The 21,856-nt window shown below is 39.2% G+C and overlaps 1 protein-coding gene across 3 annotated transcripts in view; it reads left to right on the top strand.

The window, feature by feature from the left end:
• gulp1a (GULP PTB domain containing engulfment adaptor 1a) overlaps positions 1–21,856 on the top strand; it is a 97,703-nt gene that overhangs the window by 68,634 nt on the left and 7,213 nt on the right. For all 3 annotated transcript variants that reach the window (XM_085374411.1, XM_085374413.1, XM_085374412.1), the window contains 2 exons: positions 13,343–13,404; positions 17,595–17,666. In XM_085374411.1, coding sequence (XP_085230537.1) covers positions 13,343–13,404; positions 17,595–17,666 — 134 coding nt within the window. The remainder of the gene's footprint in view (positions 1–13,342; positions 13,405–17,594; positions 17,667–21,856) is intronic.

The raw sequence follows: 21,856 nt of genomic DNA, 5'->3' as shown, positions 1-21,856 counted from the left end.
GGCAGACGGTCAAACTGACCACTTGTTTTTAACTTCTTACAGCTCTAAATGGTTCATCCTTTTACGTGTCTGCCATAACAGCGTGCTAAAGGCAAGGCAAGGCAAGTTTATTTGTATAGCACAATTCAACAAGGTGATTCAAAGTGCTTTACAGAGACATTAGAAACAAGAACAAATAAAAAGCATGATTTAAAATTGATTAAAACAAGCAAATAAACTAACTAATTAACAAACAAACAAACAAACAAACAAAACAGTATATAAAATCAAAACAGATAAAATCAGAACAGTAGATAAAATCAGTAGTTAAATGTAAGTTTTGAAATTTAAGCTTAAAGTGTGGATTTGGTGCTTTATTCAAATGCAGCTGAGAACAGGTGAGTCTTCAACCTGGATTTAAATAAACTGAGTGTTTCAGCTGATCTGAGGCTTTCTGGGAGTTTGTTCCAGATATAAGGAGCATAAAAGCTGAATGCAGCTTCTCCGTGTCTGGTTCTGACTCTGGGAACTGATAAAAGACCGGATCCAGATGACCTGAGGGATCTGGATGGTTCATACTGGGTCAGGAGGTCATTGATGTATTTTGGTCCTAAACCATTCAGAGCTTTATAGGCCAGAGCTTTTTCACTAAACAGAAGGACAGCAGCTTTCTGACCTCCACCATGCACTATTACATCAGAGTAGCAACAGATGCCTGACCCTTAGGCTTCTCTGCAGATTGAATTTCTGCAACACTTGTTACTGTCAGACTTTAGCAGATGGTGCCAAGAGGTTCAAGAATTCACAGTATATGATAAAAGCTTTCCCCTCCCGAAAAGATAAATGCAAAGAGCATGAACCAAAATATTGAAAAAAGTATCTACATCCAGTCATGTGTGTGCACGGTATATTTCACCGCTTGCATTCATGTTCCATGGACCTTGATGCTGCAGACTTCCTTTTGCAAGCCAGACCGAATGTTGATAAACAGCTTTAATGTCACCTCCGGCTTTATCCTTAAAATATCCTTAGACAAAAATGTGAATGAAGGCGTGGAATGAATGTTTGAATTAACCGGTACCTTTTAAGTGATCGAAATAAAAATCCTATAATGAGAATAAGAGGAAGATGTGAGGTTTGTGACTCCTTTGGGAACATGACTTCCTCTGTCTCCTAATAATCTGAGCACAGCTGTGCTTAATACATTTCCATCAATCCTAAATATCAGCGGATGTGCAATATTTCATCTGCAGCCCGGCAGCCTCCTGCATGAGCTGAACAAAAGTTCGCCAGTGATTTCACGTTGGAATGAATTATTCAGTCTTTGCTGAGGTCTTAATGTGACTGAAAGAGGATAATTGCCTCTTGTTGTTGATGACATCGCTCCGTTCAATTATCATCTTTGGATTTTTGTGTCGCCATTTGAATTTATACACAAGAAAGGTTTACATCGTGTTAGCTGTTTTTTCTGTCACTTTTTAATTTGTAGTAGTTGACATCAATAGTCAACACATTATCCAACAGCTTTCTTCTGTTTCTGCACCTGTCCTGTCTGCCTCTGGCTCTTTTGGCTGGCAGCTGGCACCAAAAACTGGTCCACCACACTGATTTATCTTTGTTGTCTCTGTGTAGGCCTGCGTTTTTTGGGCGCAAACACGTCTAGCAGGTATTACCTGCAGGGATCTTGATCATTTTTATCTCCTGTGCTGATTGCTCCATGGTCCTGGACGTGACTCGCACTGAAGAGTTGAACTCTATGAGAAGCACTTAAAAATATTGCTCTTTAAGCTTGTTAGGAACCATGGGTGGCCACCAGGTTGGCTGTGGCTACAATGTAGCTTGCCATCACCAGTGTGTGAATGTGTGTGTGAATGGGTGGATGACTGGATATGTAAAGCGCTTTGGGGTCCTTAGGGACTAGTAAAGCGCTATATAAATACAGGCCATTTTACCATTTTTTTTTTTTACCATCATTGTATCCTACTGAGTTTTTTAAGTGATGGCATGACGTTGAAAATGATGACTGTGTAACTCTTCAATGCTGATTACTTCTAATGCAATCCTGTCTGTAGGCAGCGTTTGCTGTCGGGCATAGGGTTATTTTGGGCAGGCCAGGAAGTCATACTCGGCCGCCATCCCAGCAGATCAGCTGATCTTAGTGTTACAGATCTCTGGGCTGGGCTTTCTAAGCTGCATTAGCTCGTTCAGTGTTGCCGTTTCTTGGCACGCTGCTTTGCAGCCCACCTCCACCTCATCTCCACCTTTCATGCCGTGTTCATGGGGAAAACCTTCATGGGTAATCCATGCCATTGCTGTCTGACGCTGCTCTATTTTGGCTGAGACTTGCTGATGTGGCTTTCCAACATTCCAGTTGCCTGTTAGAGGAAAAAGAGTTATTTGATTCCTCAACAAAGCCATACTGCTCTGGTATTTCCATTCCCAGTAATTTATAAAAATATATGATCACCTTGTGATTTCGATGGTCCTGAGTGAAATTCAGATTTTGTTGCACAGACACGTTGATTTCACCTTTATGGTCATTTTGATGGATGTGTTTTATGGTGCCATTTAGTTGTTTTGGATCCTGTTGAGCAAAAAAGAAGTAAATAACAAAACAAGTATTAAGAAGTATTTAACTGTAACACTGGGTGGTTAAAGTACCAAACAAAGTACTCCACTCTTACTTACCAAGCTGCACTTACGTTACCTCACGTAGTGCAGCAACAATTCTGATTTGCCAGTATTAAATTCTCATAAATTGTTATTAGGGCAGCGCAGTATGGCCAAAAATATTTATCACGATATATATATATATATATTTGAAAATTTGCGATAATGATATAACTGATGATATAATTGATGTGAGACAAAATACTTTACAACTCCGCAACTTTAGTAGTGCAAAAAAAAAATCAATGTATTTTCACTTAAACAAGCAGCTGTTTTTTATGTGCATTAAAGTTATCTAAAAATTAACAGTGCAAATGCAAATTCCTTACTGACAGTTTAACCAAAAGGCATTTCCAGTGGAAATTGGCCGACATATCCTCAGCATAACCATGTATAATATCCACAAAACTTAAAAAGAGGTTATACACACACAATATGGTATTATGTTGAAGCACAGTATGTATCACTCTGAGTCTCCTGCCTACGATAGCCGTAATGCTCCGACAGCCCATCAAGCAGTGCGGCTTCGTAGCTTAGCAAAGTCGTACTAAAACATTTGACAGATTTTCGAGCGCCGTGTACCACATAAAATTGGTTTGGTCAGAAATCCAAGGATTTTAAGAGCGACTTATTTTCCAAAAAACATGGTAATAACGACGGCCCGCTTGCATGCTCTACCATAAATTGTGCTTTGGTGTGTATCTGTCGGACGAAAGCCACACCAGTTCCACACCACTGAAGTTGCACCAATTGATGAACCAATTCTGGTTCATCTGTCATTCAACAATCCGCTTTCGCCCTTCTAATTTTCCGTCGCCGCCATGCCTTTTCTGCCATGTGCGTATGAAAACAAAGGCATGGTGCATGAATGTTTTACCCATGTTCTATTGCGATATTTCATTTCTTATCATTGCCTAACATTATACCGGTATTACCATGAATGGTATGATATGGCCCAGCCCTAATTTTTATTATTTTTAATCAAATAAAAGCAATAGGTTTCTTTAAAAAAATGTAAGGCAGTGTGTTTATTCTGTGGTTCTAATGCGGAACATGTTCTTACCCTGTCATCAAATATTGTTGCTTTGTCCAATCCTGCTGGCAAAAGGTGTCCTGATGGACTGGCCAAGAGATAAGTGGTGCTTTTTAAAAAAGAGACATACTGCTTTTGGGAGCTAGAACGATTGGTGGTGCAGTTACATCATTTAAGAAAATATCATTGGTTTTTCTGGGTTAAAACGTCCCCTAGACATGAACCCTGCACAATACAAAATGACATTTAGCCACTGTGTTTAAATGTGACAGAGTACTTAAAGCAGTAATACGTGCTAAGCTTTTCTGTAATCCGATGCTTCATGACACCAAAATCAAGACACACCTTGTGCCTGAGAAGCATTTTTTACCAGAAAGAGTGTTTTGCTAAAAAGTAGTAGTGTAGCTAAGCTCATTAGATCCAACCTAATGAGCATTACAATCTGTATGTTTGAAATAATTTTACAATGCTACTTTGAAAGATGACTCCTAACTAATCTAATATTTCTGTATTAAATATATATTAAAAAAAAAAGAAATTCTGTGTAAATGGTGAAGTAACACAAGCTTGAAAACCGTTGTTGGACTCGGAGCGTTGGACAGTGCACCGATTTGCTGCACTGTCCTGTGACAGCGCGGACCACTTTCAACTTCACTTGATATCTCTGCAACACAACACACAGGCATCACAACACGGGGGAAAAGCTATGGTCTCTGTTGAAAGGTTTAGTTCATTTTAGAAGGTTTTGAACATTTTAAAATGAGGGCTTTGAAATGCTTTACACAAAAGTACCTTTAACAAAATTTCTGCAGAAGCTCAGCTGGTTAATGAGGGTTCTCAATCATTCCAACTGCAATACGACTTTTATTGCAATATCTACATGGCTACAGATAGTTGCTGAATCCTCTAACATATAATAAACTAAAGTTAATGAGAAGAGGATTGTGCATGCGTTCTATTTGTTCTTATTGTTGCTATAAAAATGGTCAGATGTTTCCTTATCCACCATTATGATTATATTTAACTGAAAGCACCCACATAGAAAATTAGATATGGATGGATGGGCTTTTTAATTTTGCTGTGGCCATCACAGCTGAATGGCTGGACTAAATAATTACCAGTCCAAGTGATGTTCATTCCTGAAATGATCCCTCTAACTATTACACAAGCCATCATTATTGGTTTGCGATATGATCGGAGCACAAATAAGTAGTAACCGTTTAATTCATGCATGTCTGATTACCTTGTCCTGAGAGAACACTGCAGTGTGAGAGGAGAGGCTGTATTGTCCTTGCCTTAACATCTGCTCTGTCAGTGTTATTTTGTAAAGCCGCACGGCCATTTGCATAATCCTTAAGCGTTTCCTTTTTTGGCCTTAAAATCTGCATTAGCTCTGAATGAGCCTGGGCTTTCTTCCTACAGTCAATATTTGCAGTTTTCTCTTCATTTTAAATTCAGTTCCCATAGTTTTTTGGCAGAATGGAGGAGTCGTATTACAATAATTTACAGGAGCTTGACACAAAATCATAAGCATTTGTAGAACATAATTAACTTCAGTACAGTAGCTCTGCAATAATGAAACCACAGTGAACCTTGTAATGTTCAGTTTGTACTTGCAGAGAGCTTTCATTTCTGAGGCACTGTATTGCAGTGTTGTTGGTACTGACTTGAATTAAATTGCAGGGCAGTTGTGACATTTTTGTCCATTTCCCCAAATGTACTGTATATGATGAAGGCGAAACCTCAAGAGATTTCTTCTCAGAAGAATTACTGTCCCCATGTGATTGCAACAGTTTTACTTCATTTATGTAGCTCACCACATTCTAAACTGTACTTCTTTTTGAGAAGTACAGTTTAAACTCTCCAAGTCTTTATCTCAGCGTAACACTCTCCCACAAGTCTGCAGTAGAATTGTGGTTTAGGTCTGCTTGGAGCCCATTTGAAGTTGTCTTCTGCTTGATGGAGAACTGTGCATAGCCAGCACATTCATTGTGTGTCATTGATTGAGCACTGCAGTGAATGAGTCTATTGCCTGCACTCGTCTTGTGGCCGTATTAAAAAAAAAAAAGTGCACTTACAGCATGGCACTCAAGCTCGACAAGGCAAGGACAAGAATATTAGGCAGTTTCTCTGTGACCAGAGTACTTCATGCAATTTTTGACTTAAGCATTTCATTATTTTTCTAATTAGCTTTAGTAGTAACAGACATCCATCCACCCATCAACCCGTTTTTTTTAAACCCCTTATCCAATTCAAGGTCTAGCTGACGTCGGCGTCTTTCCCGGTTTAGTACAGTCATTGTATTATATTATTAATAGGAGGAATTTATTTTTATGTTCTATGCTGTAATGCCAATATTTGCAAAGTTCTACACAGAAAAACAAGAGACAAAGCCTGGATTTAATTTAATGACACACTATTTAAATCACTTGATACATAAATACAACATTAAAGATCTTAAAAATAGATCTAGGAACTGAACAGCAAATTGCAAAATACAATTTCTGTGCTTTTCAAATTTGCTTTTTTTTCACTAAGTACACATCTATTAATGTATTTATTTCTGTATTACTTAATAAAGAAAAAAATAAAATAAAATACAGAAGCAAACAAGATTGCATGAAATGAATAATGCCCAAATGCAAAGAGAACATAAGAAGTAAATGCAAAACCTAAAATTTAAGAAGAATTGAAGGAATAGTGAACGCATTATCTGGTCATTTTAATCCACAGGTACTTGTATTGTATCTGGTGCATTTTTATTTGCAACATATCCATGGATTTCAGTCAGTGTAGTTTAAAGTTGATAAAGTAAATGCAGTATTTTTTTTCTTCACACTGTTGACATGAAGAACTTTTTAAAAGTAGAGCTTGAGATGAAGAAACTGTGAGAAATCGTAAAATACAACTATTTGCTTGTGGATAAGAGATTTTTTTGATAATGGTGTATTAGATGAAACTGCTGGACAACAAGGGTGTTGGTCTCGTTTCCTTCCAGTGCACCACATTAAAATGTTTATCAGGCAATCTCGTGTTCGGTTGTTTTTCTTTTGTTTTCTTTGTTCTTTTCTTCATCATTATTAGTGAAACCTGCAGTGGAGGACCATCACTTCTCCAAAGCTGCTTCTTTGTATTGTTTCAGTGTGAAATTTTACTTTTAGCCAGAAGCAAACGTTGTTTATTTCTTTTGTTTTTACTCTAGTCCAACGATTAAACCATTTATATCTGTCTACTCTGTGTAATTAGAGCAGGCATTCATGGGCGGTATTTCTGCTGCAAGTTCACCAGCTTGCCGATTGATTTTCAACAAGAGGCAGTTTTCGAAAATAAAGCAGTATTCTGGAACAATAGTGGATCACTTTTGGGTGAAGTTGTTTACAGTAATTCATTATACTTAGAACTTAAAGCTTCTTTCTTTTTTCTCCTTTTCAACCAGCATGCTTACTTGTGCGATACAATGCCACATTGGATTTTAAATCCAACCATCAAGATGTGATGCAGTCTACATTTTTGTTATTTCAAGCTTTACTTCAAAAGGTTTCACTTCAGTTTTGTCGTAACTGAATAGTATGATCTGGACTTGGTCATTGAAGAATATGCCATTTCTTCTCTTGGATTGTACTTTGCTTTCGGTCATTATCCATTCTTATTGTGAAGTACCATCTAATCAGTTATGCAGCATTTGTGTGAATGTGAGCAGAGAGTGTAGCTGAATTCATCCTGTCGCCGCTGAACACCAGATTCTCACCAGGTTTCACTGGCAGTCATACATGCCCATCCTGTAATATTGCCTCTGCCATGTTTGACAAATAATGTGGTATGTTTCAAATCAGTGTTTGAAGTCGAGACTCCTGTAGAGCTTTTCTGCTAAAGTCGAGTCTAATCTGGCCTTCCTGTTCTTGAGTGTAACCAGTGGTGTTTGCACCTTGTTGTAAACCTTTATATTTCCTTCCATAAAGACATCTCACCATGCACTTTACATATTTTCTGTGGTCCTTCGAGCCGGTTCATTCCTTGTTTTTAAGAATGAAGGAAACTGTTTGGTCAATCCTGAGTTTTTTTGCTGTCTCTCTGATATGTTAATTTAGTTTTTTTCAGCCTATGCATGAATAGACTGACACCTATTTGTACCTCCTCTTGAGATTTCCAATCAACGGCCACCAATTTCAACATTTTGAAATCAACTTTAGACTTTTTTTTTCCCCCTCAACTTGTCAGTTGAAACATGCATCACCTGGCCACAAAGTTGCTTTGCAATCAATTGGCCAGTTAACTTTGAGCCTCTGAAAATGGGACAGTATGTATAATAATGTCTATTATCCCTAAACAGTTAATGCAGTACCTTTTATTAAACCTGTTGAATTAAAATTGAAGGTCTGCACTTCATTCAGATTTTAATAGTTTCATGTAAAAGCCACTGGGGTTGTGTACAGCAGCAGAATTTCAAGGACCTATTATGGACATGGCCCTAACTGTCCATATGTATTTATAAAATAAATCCCCAGGCTCATATTCTCAGGAATAAGTATAAAATAGGCATTGTTTTTGAAGGAGATCATTCTATGATGCGAAAGATATGTGAAGACAGCTCTTGTTAATAATGGTTGGAGCTGCAGTGTAACATGCATGAAGGACTTGTGACCTTTATGCAACAAAACCTGTCGCTCCAAAGTACATTACACTGTGAGACAGAGGAGCAGCGACACTTTTCCGGCTGTCAGCCCTTAAATTTTCCCTCATCTCCACCCAACACTTGACAGTTCATCCACACAAAGTTGACCTTCAGATTCCCCGACTGTTCCTCACGCCCCAACAGTTATTTCAACTGTACACATCACTGTGGCCAGTTTTTGTCATGCTCACATAGCTGCCATTTTTAAACAGCAAAGAGAGACAAAAAGCATCACCCTCCCCCCTCTCCTTTCATCAGAGCAGTGTGTGCTGACACCTTAAAATAATGCCAGCCTACCCGCCATGTGGCTGTGTCAGCCCGCACAGCATCTCTTCCATCCTTTCTCTTGACTCCTTCTTGCAATTTAGAGTTTGCTGTAAAAGTAGGGAGGAGGCGCCTCATTCCTATGTCAGTTTTCATTCAAGCTTCCCACTAGGAAATTGATTGTGCTTTAGAGGAGGCCATTGCAAGGTGTAAGCAGGTTTAATCTCATTGCACAGCTGTTAAGTAAACCTGGAAGGAATACAGTTTAAGTAGAGAAAAGTTCACAGTGCAGTGCTGGAGACTGTAAACAAACCACCACACTGATGTGTTAGTGTTGTTTAGCTGTAAGGCTGTGGGCATGTTTGCCATCAAAATGAATTGCAGAGGCATAAAATCAACTTTTTTAGTCTAAATTCTTAAGATCCTGTATTTCAGTTACATGTACAGGACTGAAAAGTTTCAAGCCACCCATCACTTCTTTAACTTTTGCATGGAAATGGGATATATGTGCGGCAGTACAGCATAAGGTAAGAACAGAATGAGACGGTGTGAAACCTCAAAAAATGACAGGAAATTTTGGCTCCTCTGAAGCAAAACAGGAGGACACAAGAAGCAGTCAGATTGTGCAAATCTTGTTCTTTGTCCAGTATTTACTTCTTTTCTGTATATTGTATTTTTTTCAAACATACTAGTAGTGCAGCAAAAAATAACTGCAAAATGCAGTAATAAAAGTAATTTATTTGGCGTAAATTGGAGCTATTAGTTTAAATTATTTTAGTATTTCTTTTTTTTTTATCTATGTGGATTATATTACATTTGTAGCATTCATTGTTTTTAATTTTTCTTTTCATTTTTTTTTAAATAAAATTAGTTTTTTGTAAATACCAGGACATTAATAACTTGAGCTTGATATATAATAATATACTACAGTATATTTCTAACTAACAAGCTCATTCTCTTTCTCTTGACAACTGAAGAAAGAAAACATTTTGGGGTCAACTTGAATGTGAAAGTGAGGTCAGAGGTCAAATGTAACATGATATTTGGATGCCCATACACCAGTATCATTTCCTTAATACAAACATAGACAGACTAATTTTAATCACGGTTTTGAAGATAAAAGCCATTTATGACAATTTGACCTCATTTGACCTCATTTGACCTTGATGAAGAGGTCAAAGGTCCAAGGTAATGTGATATTTCAAATCCCCATATATCACTTACTACATGCAGATGAGATTTCAATACAGGCACTGGCAGTAAGAAACAGTTTTAAATTCTGCTATATGGCATTAATATCACTTTGACCTGTAGATGTGTCTGTTGACACTGAAGGAGAGGTCAGAGGTCAGATATGACGGGATATTATAAATCCTTATACAACACTTTCTATATATGTTGACAATAAGCACCACACTTATAGTTACGGTCTAGTGCTAAGGTTTTTTTGTCAACTTTTGACCAATATATCATTAAGGTGACCTTGAAGAACTCAGTGGATGGAAGCCTAATTTTAATGGATGTTAATATAACCCCACTCTGCACACCTAGCAGATATTTTAGTTCAAAAAGTTTTTAATAATTCTATCGTGTTAACAGACAGAATGACTGAATGACATGCAAACCCTACAAAAAGATAACCTCCTTGGTACCGATAATGATGGGTAGCTCAAGACTTCTGCACAGTGTTGTGTTTTCTATTCATTTGGATAGAAAACACAGTACGGGCGCTTATTTTAAAATAAACAATTTAATAAACTTAATGTGATTCATATTTCCCCATCAAAAATTACTCAAACAAGTCAACACAGTTTGCCTTACAGCTGTAAAAATAGTCAGTTGTGTTAACCCAGATTATTTTAAATGTATTGCATCCATTTAGTTTGAGTTTTAACAGCATATGGTCAAATATTACGCATTCACAATAGTTTGTATTTGTTTTTGGCAGGTAAATATCCATCACATTAAATCTGTGAATTTAAACAATTGCTAAATAAATTATTATAATTAAAACGTATAATCTCAAAAAATCTTCCAAACATTTCGTCATTACATATTACATACTCTTTTGCCAAAGTTTCTTTGAGAATAATATTGTAGGTTAGCAACCCTAAGCAGTCACAATTAAACAAATGCGGTGTACCACATTAACACTAATTAGAACAGACTTTAAATTCATCAAGCCACTTAGCCAGCACATGAATGTAAACAAAGTAATTAGCGTACCTGTGCAAAGGACGCAGTAAAGTTGACATCACATCGTTTGCACCTTGCAAAGTCTTGATTAACGCAATCAACCTACAGGAGCCAAGTGGCCCCAAGGTCACAGTCATGCATCTTTTGTCCCAAGATTCATTAACGAGGCGATAAGCCGTTTATGAATGTGGAAATGAAAAGCGAAAAGAATCCTTAATCAGTGGGTGATTAAGAAATGCTGAAAATGGCATAGTGGGTGCTTTGGATTGTGTCATCAGTGACCTGTAATGATCTCTGAACCACCGCTCACTTTGTGTTGGTGTAAATCTTCAAAGACTGTCTCCAGGGCAAATTGTAAATCACTAACTATAGGCACTGTGGGATGATTTGCCCAACAAACAAATACACCGGTGCTAAAACTCAAGTGATTAAACACAGATTATCTTTTGATTGGCATTGGAGTAGTGTTTCAGCTGAGAGAGATGGTGTTTTAAAGTTCTAATTTAGTTTAACCAATGCTAGCAAAAGATATTACTTTATGCAATCCTTTATCTGATGGACCCATTTGAAAATAAATGGTTCCATTTGTGTGTAGTTTCACATTTGATTAGCTCTGCAAATAGAGAACGAAGACAATACTGAACAAATTAGCAGACCACCCTATTGGTCACTTTTCATCAAAGCACCACAGACAAAATACTCCATGCTCTATGTAAACAAATATTATTTATTTAAGGATTTACTGATGTTTCAAAAGCTGCCACATGTCTAAAAAACGGTTAAAATTATGTTATGGTAAATGCAGGATTATTAAATTAGATGCTTTAAGGAGTATGGAAGGCAAATTTATTTATTTTGTGTGAATTTCACAGTTTATTTCCAGGCTATGTAAACCCATAGGTGTTTGATAGAATATGCAATCAGCCAGCGCATACAGCTTGTCAGGCCTCAGCTTAAATATTTTGACGGTCACCGGGTTGCTGTGTTTAAACTGGGTATCACAGTGAAGAGTGGATCTTACTGAGAAACCAAACACTGCATGCAGTGGCATGTGGACCCCAAATTATACCAAATTTTATTGTCTTTCTAACTCTAATTTGGTCTCTGATGTACAAAATGAGCTATCAGGAATTGAAGCAATCAAACAAACAGGTAACCACCTACAACTGAAGAGAGACGCCCTTGTACTGATTGTAACTAATGTGGCTAAACACCACACAAGTTACGAGTTCACCTAGCTAACAACATTCGCAAATGATGAGACCAGAGATGTAATCTACTACCACACTCTGACATGTACCCAAACCACCAAACTTAATAAACTAAAAACACAAATAAGTGTTTGAACAGAGGGCAGCCAAGCTACCCAGTTTGCTCAGTTTGCTTAACATGAGTAGCAAGTAAACTCAGACATGTAGCGTAAGTAAAATGCTGGTGCTGCACCAAAAACCTCCTTGTGATCTCTGTGGATACAAGCAGACTTCTGTGGTCGCCTGTTGTTTGTATGAAAGACACCGACTTGTCTGTAAACTGTTGCTATTTTGACTTCTGAGCTGTATTTAAATAAATGTGTAACAGACACTGCTTGCCTTCAAAGTAAAAACTCTGCCTTACCAACACTTGAAAAAAAAAATCAGCTTTTACTTTGAAGTTCTTCATTTCTAGTTTTCGTCGCACTTTTTAAAGTTTAATTGCTACTTCACTTTTAGTTTGCTTGCTTCTGGAGACAAGTAACCTCCAAAAACATCTTACTGGCTGTCCACATTTGGAATACATACTTTTTCCTAGCGACGACTCAGGTGACAGCAACACAAAGAATCTGACTGGTTTTCTATATAGTCTGCTTGGATAACTGTAGCTAACTGGTAAAATGCACTCTCACTGTGTCTGCTCCGTTAGGTCCTCCACTCCTTACCTTCTCTATCTTGTTTTTTGATATTTTGAAGTGGAGTAACAGGGCACGCATACTTATGTGATATGGAAACATTGTCCACTTGCAAAGATGCATCTCCCCTCTAATTTGCTCCTCCTAGAGCACATCGGGCTCAGTTTCCTTCCATGCGTTTGCATTTTTATTGAATACAGTGCACGGCCTCTGAAATTTGCTGCGTTCAGTCAAAGCACACACAGTTTGAGAAGCGGGATTTAGACCAGTAAGTCACAGGTCCAATTACCTTTCATGTTGGATAACTTGAGGTGTGAAATTAAAATCAGCATTTTCCCTTGCCTAGCTTTCATTGGTATGCCCCTAAAAGGGTGCTCCAGTGATGCTGCTAGACCCTCACATGTGTGGCGGTGAACTGTACTTGTGATGTGAAGCTTCCAGGTGTGAATATATGGGAAAGAAGCACTGCGTCTCGCAGAATGAGCCAATTTTCTCCATTTTTCCTCTTTAAAAGGTTCAGCTAATTTCTTCTACTCACTGCCTCACATTTAACCACTGAATGCATGTGGCTAATTGTACCTGTACTGTATTAACTTGGGTGATTAAGTCTGTCATACTGAGTCAGCTGTCTGTATCATTTCAGATAAATCATGGATGCACACCCCAGAAGCTTTGGCCAAGCATTACATAGCCTACAATGCCAAGGTAGGTATCTCTCTTTGCCTGCTACATTTTAATGAACTCTGTCAGAGCAGGGCGACTGCAAAATAATGAAACAGCGAAGAACTGCGACACTTTTATTGCAAGTTGAAAAAGAAGTCTGTTCTTTTGTGGCTCCCACCTTTGTCTGTGTTTATTCCCTCCAGTCATGCCTGTTAAATCTCTCTGTCTGTGTGTCCCACAATGCAGTTCCCCTGATAAGCACCAGGCCTTTCATTGCACTCTCTGGTATTGTCCAGCAAATGAGCTTCACTGCCCATAGATGCATTGTTTTAGGTTGAGGCTGCATAAAAATTCCTGACAGAGACGGCTGATAAACCTCAGCCCCTCTCCTCAATGTAACAATAATTTGGATTTTTAATGGTGTTTAAATTAATTCCCTGCCCACACACCTCAAGTACTGTCAAAAAATTGATACCGTTGTATTCGTCTCTCATAGTAGCTGTTGTCTCTTGGTGCTGTGATGCGGGGAAGGAAATCTTCCTCATAAAAGTTTAATTTGAAGGAGACTCTGTCTTTTAGCCTTCTTGATTTGTTTATTTTTAATGAGTGTGTGAACAGAGGGGGATTTAAGTAAAGTGGCACATGCACACGTCAAAATAGGTAAGAACTTTGGATCTGATGCAGGACTAACTTGTAATGAAATGGCTCTCAGGCTTGCCTGGAATCAGGATCTGCTATAAAACACTGGGGGAAAAAAGGTGTTTTTCAAATATCCAGCAAACACCCCTGGAAGGAGGGACTGTGTCCCTTGGGGAGGACTCCCCTGTCAAGCTGGTTTTCTGCTTCATTTCGACAGAGTTTTCCTCCTATGAGGCACAAAATCTGTCGGCCTACATTCTTGTGCTTCACAAATGCGATGCTGGAACGGAGGTGGAGCTCCAAGACTGCCTCCAAAATATCCCTGCAAACTGCTGAAGCTCCCTTCCTGCATGCAGCAAAGAAGCAAAGGAAGCCGGCAGAAGGCACATCTCTAAAATCAAAGCACATTGTCAGTTCCTATACTCGCTGTATTGCTTTGAGTGATGAGATCCCCGTCTGGTTAAATTTGCTGAGATCTGAGTAAAGGACTCATCAGTGAAGGAATTGGGGGGGGGTGCTGGGAATATGCTTGGCATGATCTCCCAGGTTTCAAGCACTCAGTACTGTAAAAATAAGCTCAGTTAGCAGTTCACTGAACAATGTGCCAGATAGTTAGAGCAGAGAGAGAGAGCTCTCTTTTAGCCTCAAGAAAATGAACCCTTTTTCTTTATTTTCAAACGTTGACAAAGACGTACAATCTTTGATAACTTCAATCATTTCGATTTGACGGCACTTCAAAACTTTCATGAACTGAACCTGAGATCAAATCCTAACTGTGATATAACAAGAAAATACTAGAATTTGACTCAATAAAATCTGAATTTCTTGGAGGAACTACACCACACAGTAGACAAAAATAACTATAAATGTTTTGAAACGGCATCACAAACATGATCTAATATCTTATATTGTTAAATGCGACCTAGCAGACAGCGACAAACTGCAGCTCCTTTTCAGAACACCTGCCAATCAAAGTAGCCACTCCCCTAAACTTTATCTCTGGCAACAATACATCACCCACCATGATGCCCCTGGTGTAAATGTAGGCTGAAAAATAACTTTAGTATTGCGTGCAGGTGATAATAAGCTAATTGGAACTAAAACTGGTGACTGATGGCTGATTCAAGCGTGTTCATCTGTTTTACGGTTTAAGATCCTTCGGGTAAAGACTGAATTGGGAATACACAGAAGATGGACTTCATGTTTTTTGTTCACTGAAATCGCAATTAAGTGATCGTTCCTTTGGTAAAACAAGCAAATTAAAAGAAGCTGGAAAGAGATTTGAAAGTTATTTCCATCTGTGCTAGAAAAATGACTGAAATGATTCATTTATTATCAAAGTGGATTGTCGCTGATGAGTTTTCTTCTTTTGTAATTTACTAAACGTATTCCTAAGAGGAATAAAATATCTATATCAAATTACTTTAATTGATCATGTTTGAGTTCAATTTTAAGAACAATTGTAGAACAGGTAACACAGGAAGTCTCCCTCGCTGATATTTGCAGCAGTATCTTTACATCCACACCAATCACAACAGATCTGCAGTTTTATATTCATGCTAAATCGTTATGCTGTCATCAGTAAATCACAGCAGCAACTTCCCAGCTAAGAACTAAGTCCACTGTTTTTAAAATGTATTACCTTTAACTTCTTACGCAGTGACGACTGCTGAGACTGAAGTGAGCTTTGATTTCGGTGGTCTGCCAGTTCTTTGATCCGATCGGACAGTTATACAAATTCTAACGGTGCTTTTTATGAGCAGCTTCAGTGTGATAGACCTGTGGGCTCAAAGAGGAAAGAGGATGTTGAGAGGTGAGCTGCTAGATTTGCCATGTCTTTCATCAGTAATCATGTCACATTCACAAGTCACTTAAATTATGCACAACACAGATCCTGCCCTTTCTGAAGGTGTATAAGAAAAAAAAAAAATCTGAGAACTTTCAGCTTGGAGGAGTGAACACCGAATGGATGTTGAGTTGGAACTGAGCTCTATGTTGTGTCATCTGAGTGAACACTTGAGACCTGCCACAAGGCTGACACGTGTGTGTCTGCAGTTGAAAATGTGAGTTCTTTCTGCGGGCAACGAGAGGTAGGGCCGGTTCGTTTTCAGCTGCGTGCACCAGTTGATGGATGAGCCTCCGAGCTCTGTTTGCCTTGTGAGACCTCCCCAGTCGCAGCCCAGAATGCACTGGTCAGGAACAAGTGTTACTCCACTCTATTCTGGGCATCTGTCAGCAGCACTCCCAGAGATGAGCATAAGTGTGGAGAGTACATTTGTCACACCGATGCAGAATGCTGACACTTTGCTCTGAAGCCTCAATCTGTCTTCTGGCTCTATTGATAACTTGCAGTCTGGTGTTAGTTCACCTGTCTTACTGCATTTAGAAAGACGTCAGAGGCTCTCAGCCACCAAAGAGTTACACAGACACGTTTTGGATGGAGAAGCTATATTAATTGATTTGATTTTTGACGGAAGGGTTCTTTTATAGTGCTGTCAGACATGTGCAAGATTAAAAAAAATACAAATAAATTCTGTATTTCACCTCTTGTTATTACAGCCACGGCAGCTGGCAGTGCGCACTCCAAATTTTTATGGGTATTAGCACAGCCAAGTCATTGCCTGCATCACAAAGATTTTAATGTGTCACAGAGACAGTCAAACTGCCGGAGCTGCTTTCAGCTTCCAATGGGAGACATTGTTATTTTGTTTGTGCCAGCCTTGAAGGCTCTGACACCAGTGTTTCTGAAGTCTGATATTGGAACAGGCTCCACACATTAAGCTCAGGAAGCAGCGAAGCAACCTGTGTGACTGCAACAATTACAACTGTTGCTGCCAGATGGGGCGCACGATGTTCAGGCTCAAAGGTTAACGGCTCCATCTGTTGGTGAACAGCAGAAGTGCTGCTCGTGTGCGTCTGTGTGTGTTGGTGTGTGTTCATCCAATCCTCATGTGTAAAAGACACTTTTATAACTTTTTGCAATACAGGAAATGCAAGATGATGAAGAAGAATATATACTAATGCCTTCAGGATGTGAAAGGTCATCTACATTTATTTGAAGTCAGAGTGACAAATTGGAGATTTTAGTGACTTAAACGTGAAGCTCCACAGATTTTAAACTCTGAGAAAGCCTCTTTCCTACAGTTTGATAAAAGATCCAACTCATCCTTTATGGATTCATTTGTTTACCTAGTTTTTGGCCAATGTCCGTAGGCCAGAATACCAAAGTACACTGTAGCATTTCCTTTAGGAGCACAGAATATGATGCACTGGTGCCAGATATTGGTATTTTTATTAAAACATGTCGGTGCTTTAAACCCTGACTATGTTGACCTATCACAGACACACTGTGACAGACCTACCATGAAGAAGAAAATAACAGGATGAATTTGAGCACAGTGAATGAAGCAAATCAGAGAGGTCATAAATTGATTTGACACATTATTAAATATTATTAATACACACACTGACACCTCACCTGCTTTTTGAATTTTAGAAGTATTCTTCATCATCTTCTTTGTATTGGGCTATGTAATTAAATACTTGTTTACACCTTTTGTTTTACTGTGTGCGTCTTTTTGTTCTCTTTTCAGTTCCTTGGAAACACAGAGGTTGAAGCTCCGAAAGGCACAGAAGTTGTAAAGGATGCAGTCAGAAAGCTCAAGGTAAAGCTAGTCTCCAGATAGCTGTAGCCTAAAGGACAGCAGAGCATTCTTGAGTGACCAGATTGGACAAGGGGCTCAGAGCAGGGGAGGTGGGAGTGAGTGGCAAGTGCCCCCCTCCCTCATCTGCCAGCACCAAGGTGCCCTTGGAGTTTTTCAGCTCCTAAGCTGTGTAGAACTGCTGGATAAGCACATTAGTTTGTTCAGCCCCCCTTTCTCAGCGTAGATGTAAAGTTTAGTTACAGGAAATACTCATCAGGAATAAAAGCTGCTGTTTCAGGTTCTAGCCTGAAATAAATCATTAAATCACCATAGCTGTAATAGTAAAAGACTCCCTGCCCTGCATTAAAGGGCAAGGCATGCACAATTATACCAGATCCAGGCTGTATGATACTGGCCCAATAGCGGCCCAGTACAGACAATGCAGGGCGTGGCGTTAGGAATGAAAATGTCCATCATGGACAGCAGTTGATTGCTTTATCTTGGGTGTTTTTTCATAATGGACTTGGTCTGAAAGCATTATGGTTTTGTGACGTCTGTGATGTTGACCAGTATGAGCACAGCACGCTCTACCAGCTGTGTGCAGCTGTAAACATGACAAAGCGTAACAGGAATGATATCGGTACTTTGCAAGGCTGAAAGCCAGCTTTTTTTCCTTACATGGCCGATGAGGAAGGAACCTGTAGTATGTCATAGGTATTAGTCAGAAAGAGTAAGATTTCATGACTGTGTGAAATCCTAATCCAACAGAGTGACTGTCATCACAGAGAAACCGATCATGCAGTCTGAGGCTGGCATTAGAATTCTTCTGAACACAGAGAAGCTTTTAAGAGGCAGACTTTCCCCTCAGGAGTTTTGGAGGCCAGCCAGAGTAATTAACATGAATTTGTAAGGTGGTCAGAAGTGCAGTGTTAACTGTCTACTGCTTAAAAGCCTACCAGGAGTAACCCTTGAAGATATTTTCTGAACTGAGCAGATGCTGTCATATTTTAGGCCGGCGTATCAAACAAAACGATCGGGTGTGGACCAGAAATTAGTGAGGGTGGTCTCTGTCGATGAAGCTACCCTTGGGAAAAACAGGAAACTATGCTAATGGTCATCAAGCCACATCTTTACTGATAAATCCTGACATGTGAAAAGTCATCGTTAGGGGTACAGTTGTCTTTATTGGGGAACGAATTAAACGAGTTGAAGATCTGGTACCACTATATCTTTTTGGCACTGGTGCTATGCAGGTGATTCCAAATCAAAACCAAAACAATGAGCTGAAAGACACTAAAATAGATGGAGAAGCGTGGAGGAACTGAGGGAATAAATTTGTTTTTGTTGGTTTTCTTTTAAGAGCTTTCTCATTAAGCATTCATGTTACATCTGTGCCTAAGACACATAAATTAGCCTTGCTTTGGAAAACAAAACAAACTTATTTATTGAGGACTCACTTTAAGCTGAAGTGTTTAACTTTTGTAAAAATGTTAAGTTCTATTATATTTGACCCTGTCAGAGCCCATATTTGTTTTCTTTAATTAAGGTAGAAGTGGTCAAAGTCGTAGAGGTAGTATAAGTTGCTAAACAACCGTTTAAGAAAGTGCTCGATGAGTCACTTTGACAAACAGCCTCATTTGTAATTTAGGGCTTCCTTTGTGTTTAGTACACAAAGTTTCATTAAACCTGCCCACAAAATTGCACTTAACCTGGGTTACTCTCCAGACACATACTCCTCAAGCTTACAGACATCTAATCAAACCTTTAAGCATGGGAACAGCCTGAAACCTGGGCAGCTCTCTTTGTCACGGCTTCTTGGTAATGCGGCTGCACTCGCTGCATGCTGGCCTCCCCCCCCGTCTTCTCCTGCCAAGACCTGAATCTCTGAGGCCACTTGGAGGGGGAGACTTGTTTTTCCAAACCCGTACCTCTATTGTTACATTGCATTTGATCTGCTTTTGACCAAGGCTCCATGGTTACGCTCCCAGATACGCTGGCAGTCGGGACGACATTAGCTGTGCTTCCTGAGATCATGTGCAGAGAAAAAAAAAATGTTGCAACTTCAGAGACAGCCTCAAAGGCACATCTCCATGGTTTAGGTCAAATAATATACTCTTCTATCACTTAGTATATATAAATGACCTTTGGTTTTGCTCAAGCAAGAAGCATCTCCATGAAACACACATTTATTGTCCTCTCACTCTCTCCGTGTCTGGTCATGTTTGTGTCTGCAGGCTTTGAAATGTAAATGTATTAAATTATATAAACATCAATTTACTGCTTTAGTGTTAGAGGCTATATAAAAGAACTCTTAATGGAGGCAAATGGTAAAGCTTCTGATTACTTTCTTTTATCCATTTTTGTGGCAGGAGCAGATACTTAGCGAACATGTATCTCTAATTTCACAACTGTGTAACCGCTGAAGGCAGTGAAAGTAAAGTGAGGATGCTTTTGAAAAGAATGCTGACTTTTTTAAAGTGCTTTAGGTCTCAGTTGCTTCCATCTCTTGGTGTAATCTCAGACTGATTTTGTGATGATGATGTGATCCAATTTGTGGGGTAGCATCTTCTTTTAGCTCCTGTCTTTATGATTTCGTCTGCTAACTGATCCATGCCAACACTTAAGCCGGCTGCCTGAGATTGTTTAGGTCTGTCTTGTGCCCCCAAAAGAGCCCTGACCCAGCGAAGGACAGATGCTGAATTGGATAGAGATCTGGGGAATTGAGGCCAAGTAAACACCTTGAACTCTTTGTTCAGTTCCCTCAATCCATGCCTGAAAAGTTTTAGCACTGTGGCAGGTGCATTATTCTGCTAAAAGAGGCCACTTCTGTCAGGGAATACCACATCCAGCAGGGATCAGTGTGACTAGTGTTTAGGTGGGTGGTACATGGCAAAATACCATGCATATGAATGCCTGGACCCAAGAGTTCTCAGCATTACACCAAGTTGCCCTCTTTGCCTCTTGTAAAAAAATCACAAATGCACAAAATGTAAAAGATGAAACATCCTTCCCTGACTAGTTCATTGTGTTATTGGTCCATGCTCTCACTCTAAAGCTCATGTATGTTCTTTGAGTGCTGCACAGAAGTCAGCTTTGACACACTCAGCTGGTCTGAAGCTGCACAGCTTCATATGCAGCCATATAAAAAGGTTGGGTGTAATTTTGGGTCTAAAAAGTGAAAGTCATGCAGAAGTGCCTCAACTGTGCATATCAATGAAGAGAGATCACTTGAAAAACATCGAACATGATTTATTGAGATGGAGAAATTAATATATTTGGCGATTAGTCTCCGATAACCCATCGTGGCAGGACTGAATCCCTGCAGTAAAAGGATTTAGGACAGTGTCTAGACCAGAGTGTAGAATAGCTCGCTTGAATAGAGCTTTGGCTCAGGTGTCTGAGGTGGAGATGGGGAGGAAGTAGGATGCACAAAGGAGTCTGAAAGGAAGAATTACAGAGAGGACAGATTTAAACCATCCACCAGGCTCAAAGAAGGCAGGCAAGAAGATGATTGGAAAGCAGCAGACACAAAAGCCTTATTTGTTCACTTTTGAGCATTCCAACATTTTTACTTCCATAGGAATTCAGAGGACAGGTAGCAGCCAGGTGATGCTAATCAAATACAATCTATTCAAGGCGTTTTGGCAGAAGTGTAGACCAATATTCCTCCACAATGATCTGAGAGACTGATAAATACATACGGAGAGTGATTACGTCAAGCTATCGTTGCTAAAGGTAATTCTGTAAGCTACTGAATCATGGGGTTGTATTTAGTTTTTCACAGGTCCACATAAGGGAAACCAGCTTTCAGCTTCTGTGACCTCAGCAAAAACCTTCCTGATAAGATGGCTTTAAGTCCTAATTACAGAGTGTTGTTCATTTTATAAAATATGTTCCCCATTAGAATCAAAGAAGTGAGATAAAGTACGCTGTTGCTTTGTTATCATTGAAAAGCTTGAGCGTGCTTTGTCTTCTTGTTTCTTAGTCAGATCCTCACCTTCCTCCTCACATTTGGTTTCAATGTTTCCATTCAGCTCATAGCTTCACATTTGGACTAACCAGCAGCTGATGTCAATATCCATCTTTTATATACAGTTGATGTACTCTGTAAGCTGGGATGCACATTGTGCCTCAGTGCCTCTCTATCACATCCATATTAAGGTTTTAGAAATTTGGAGTTGATGTTAGACCACACGGGTCAGCCTTTATTC

Source organism: Diplotaxodon limnothrissa, linkage group LG16, assembly GCF_057381915.1.
Source record: "Diplotaxodon limnothrissa isolate DT_005_m linkage group LG16, D_limnothrissa_male_GT1.1, whole genome shotgun sequence".
Lineage (NCBI taxonomy): Eukaryota > Metazoa > Chordata > Actinopteri > Cichliformes > Cichlidae > Diplotaxodon > Diplotaxodon limnothrissa.
The sequence above is the reverse complement of the archived record's forward strand: the minus strand, read 5'-3'. Positions and strand labels throughout refer to the sequence as shown.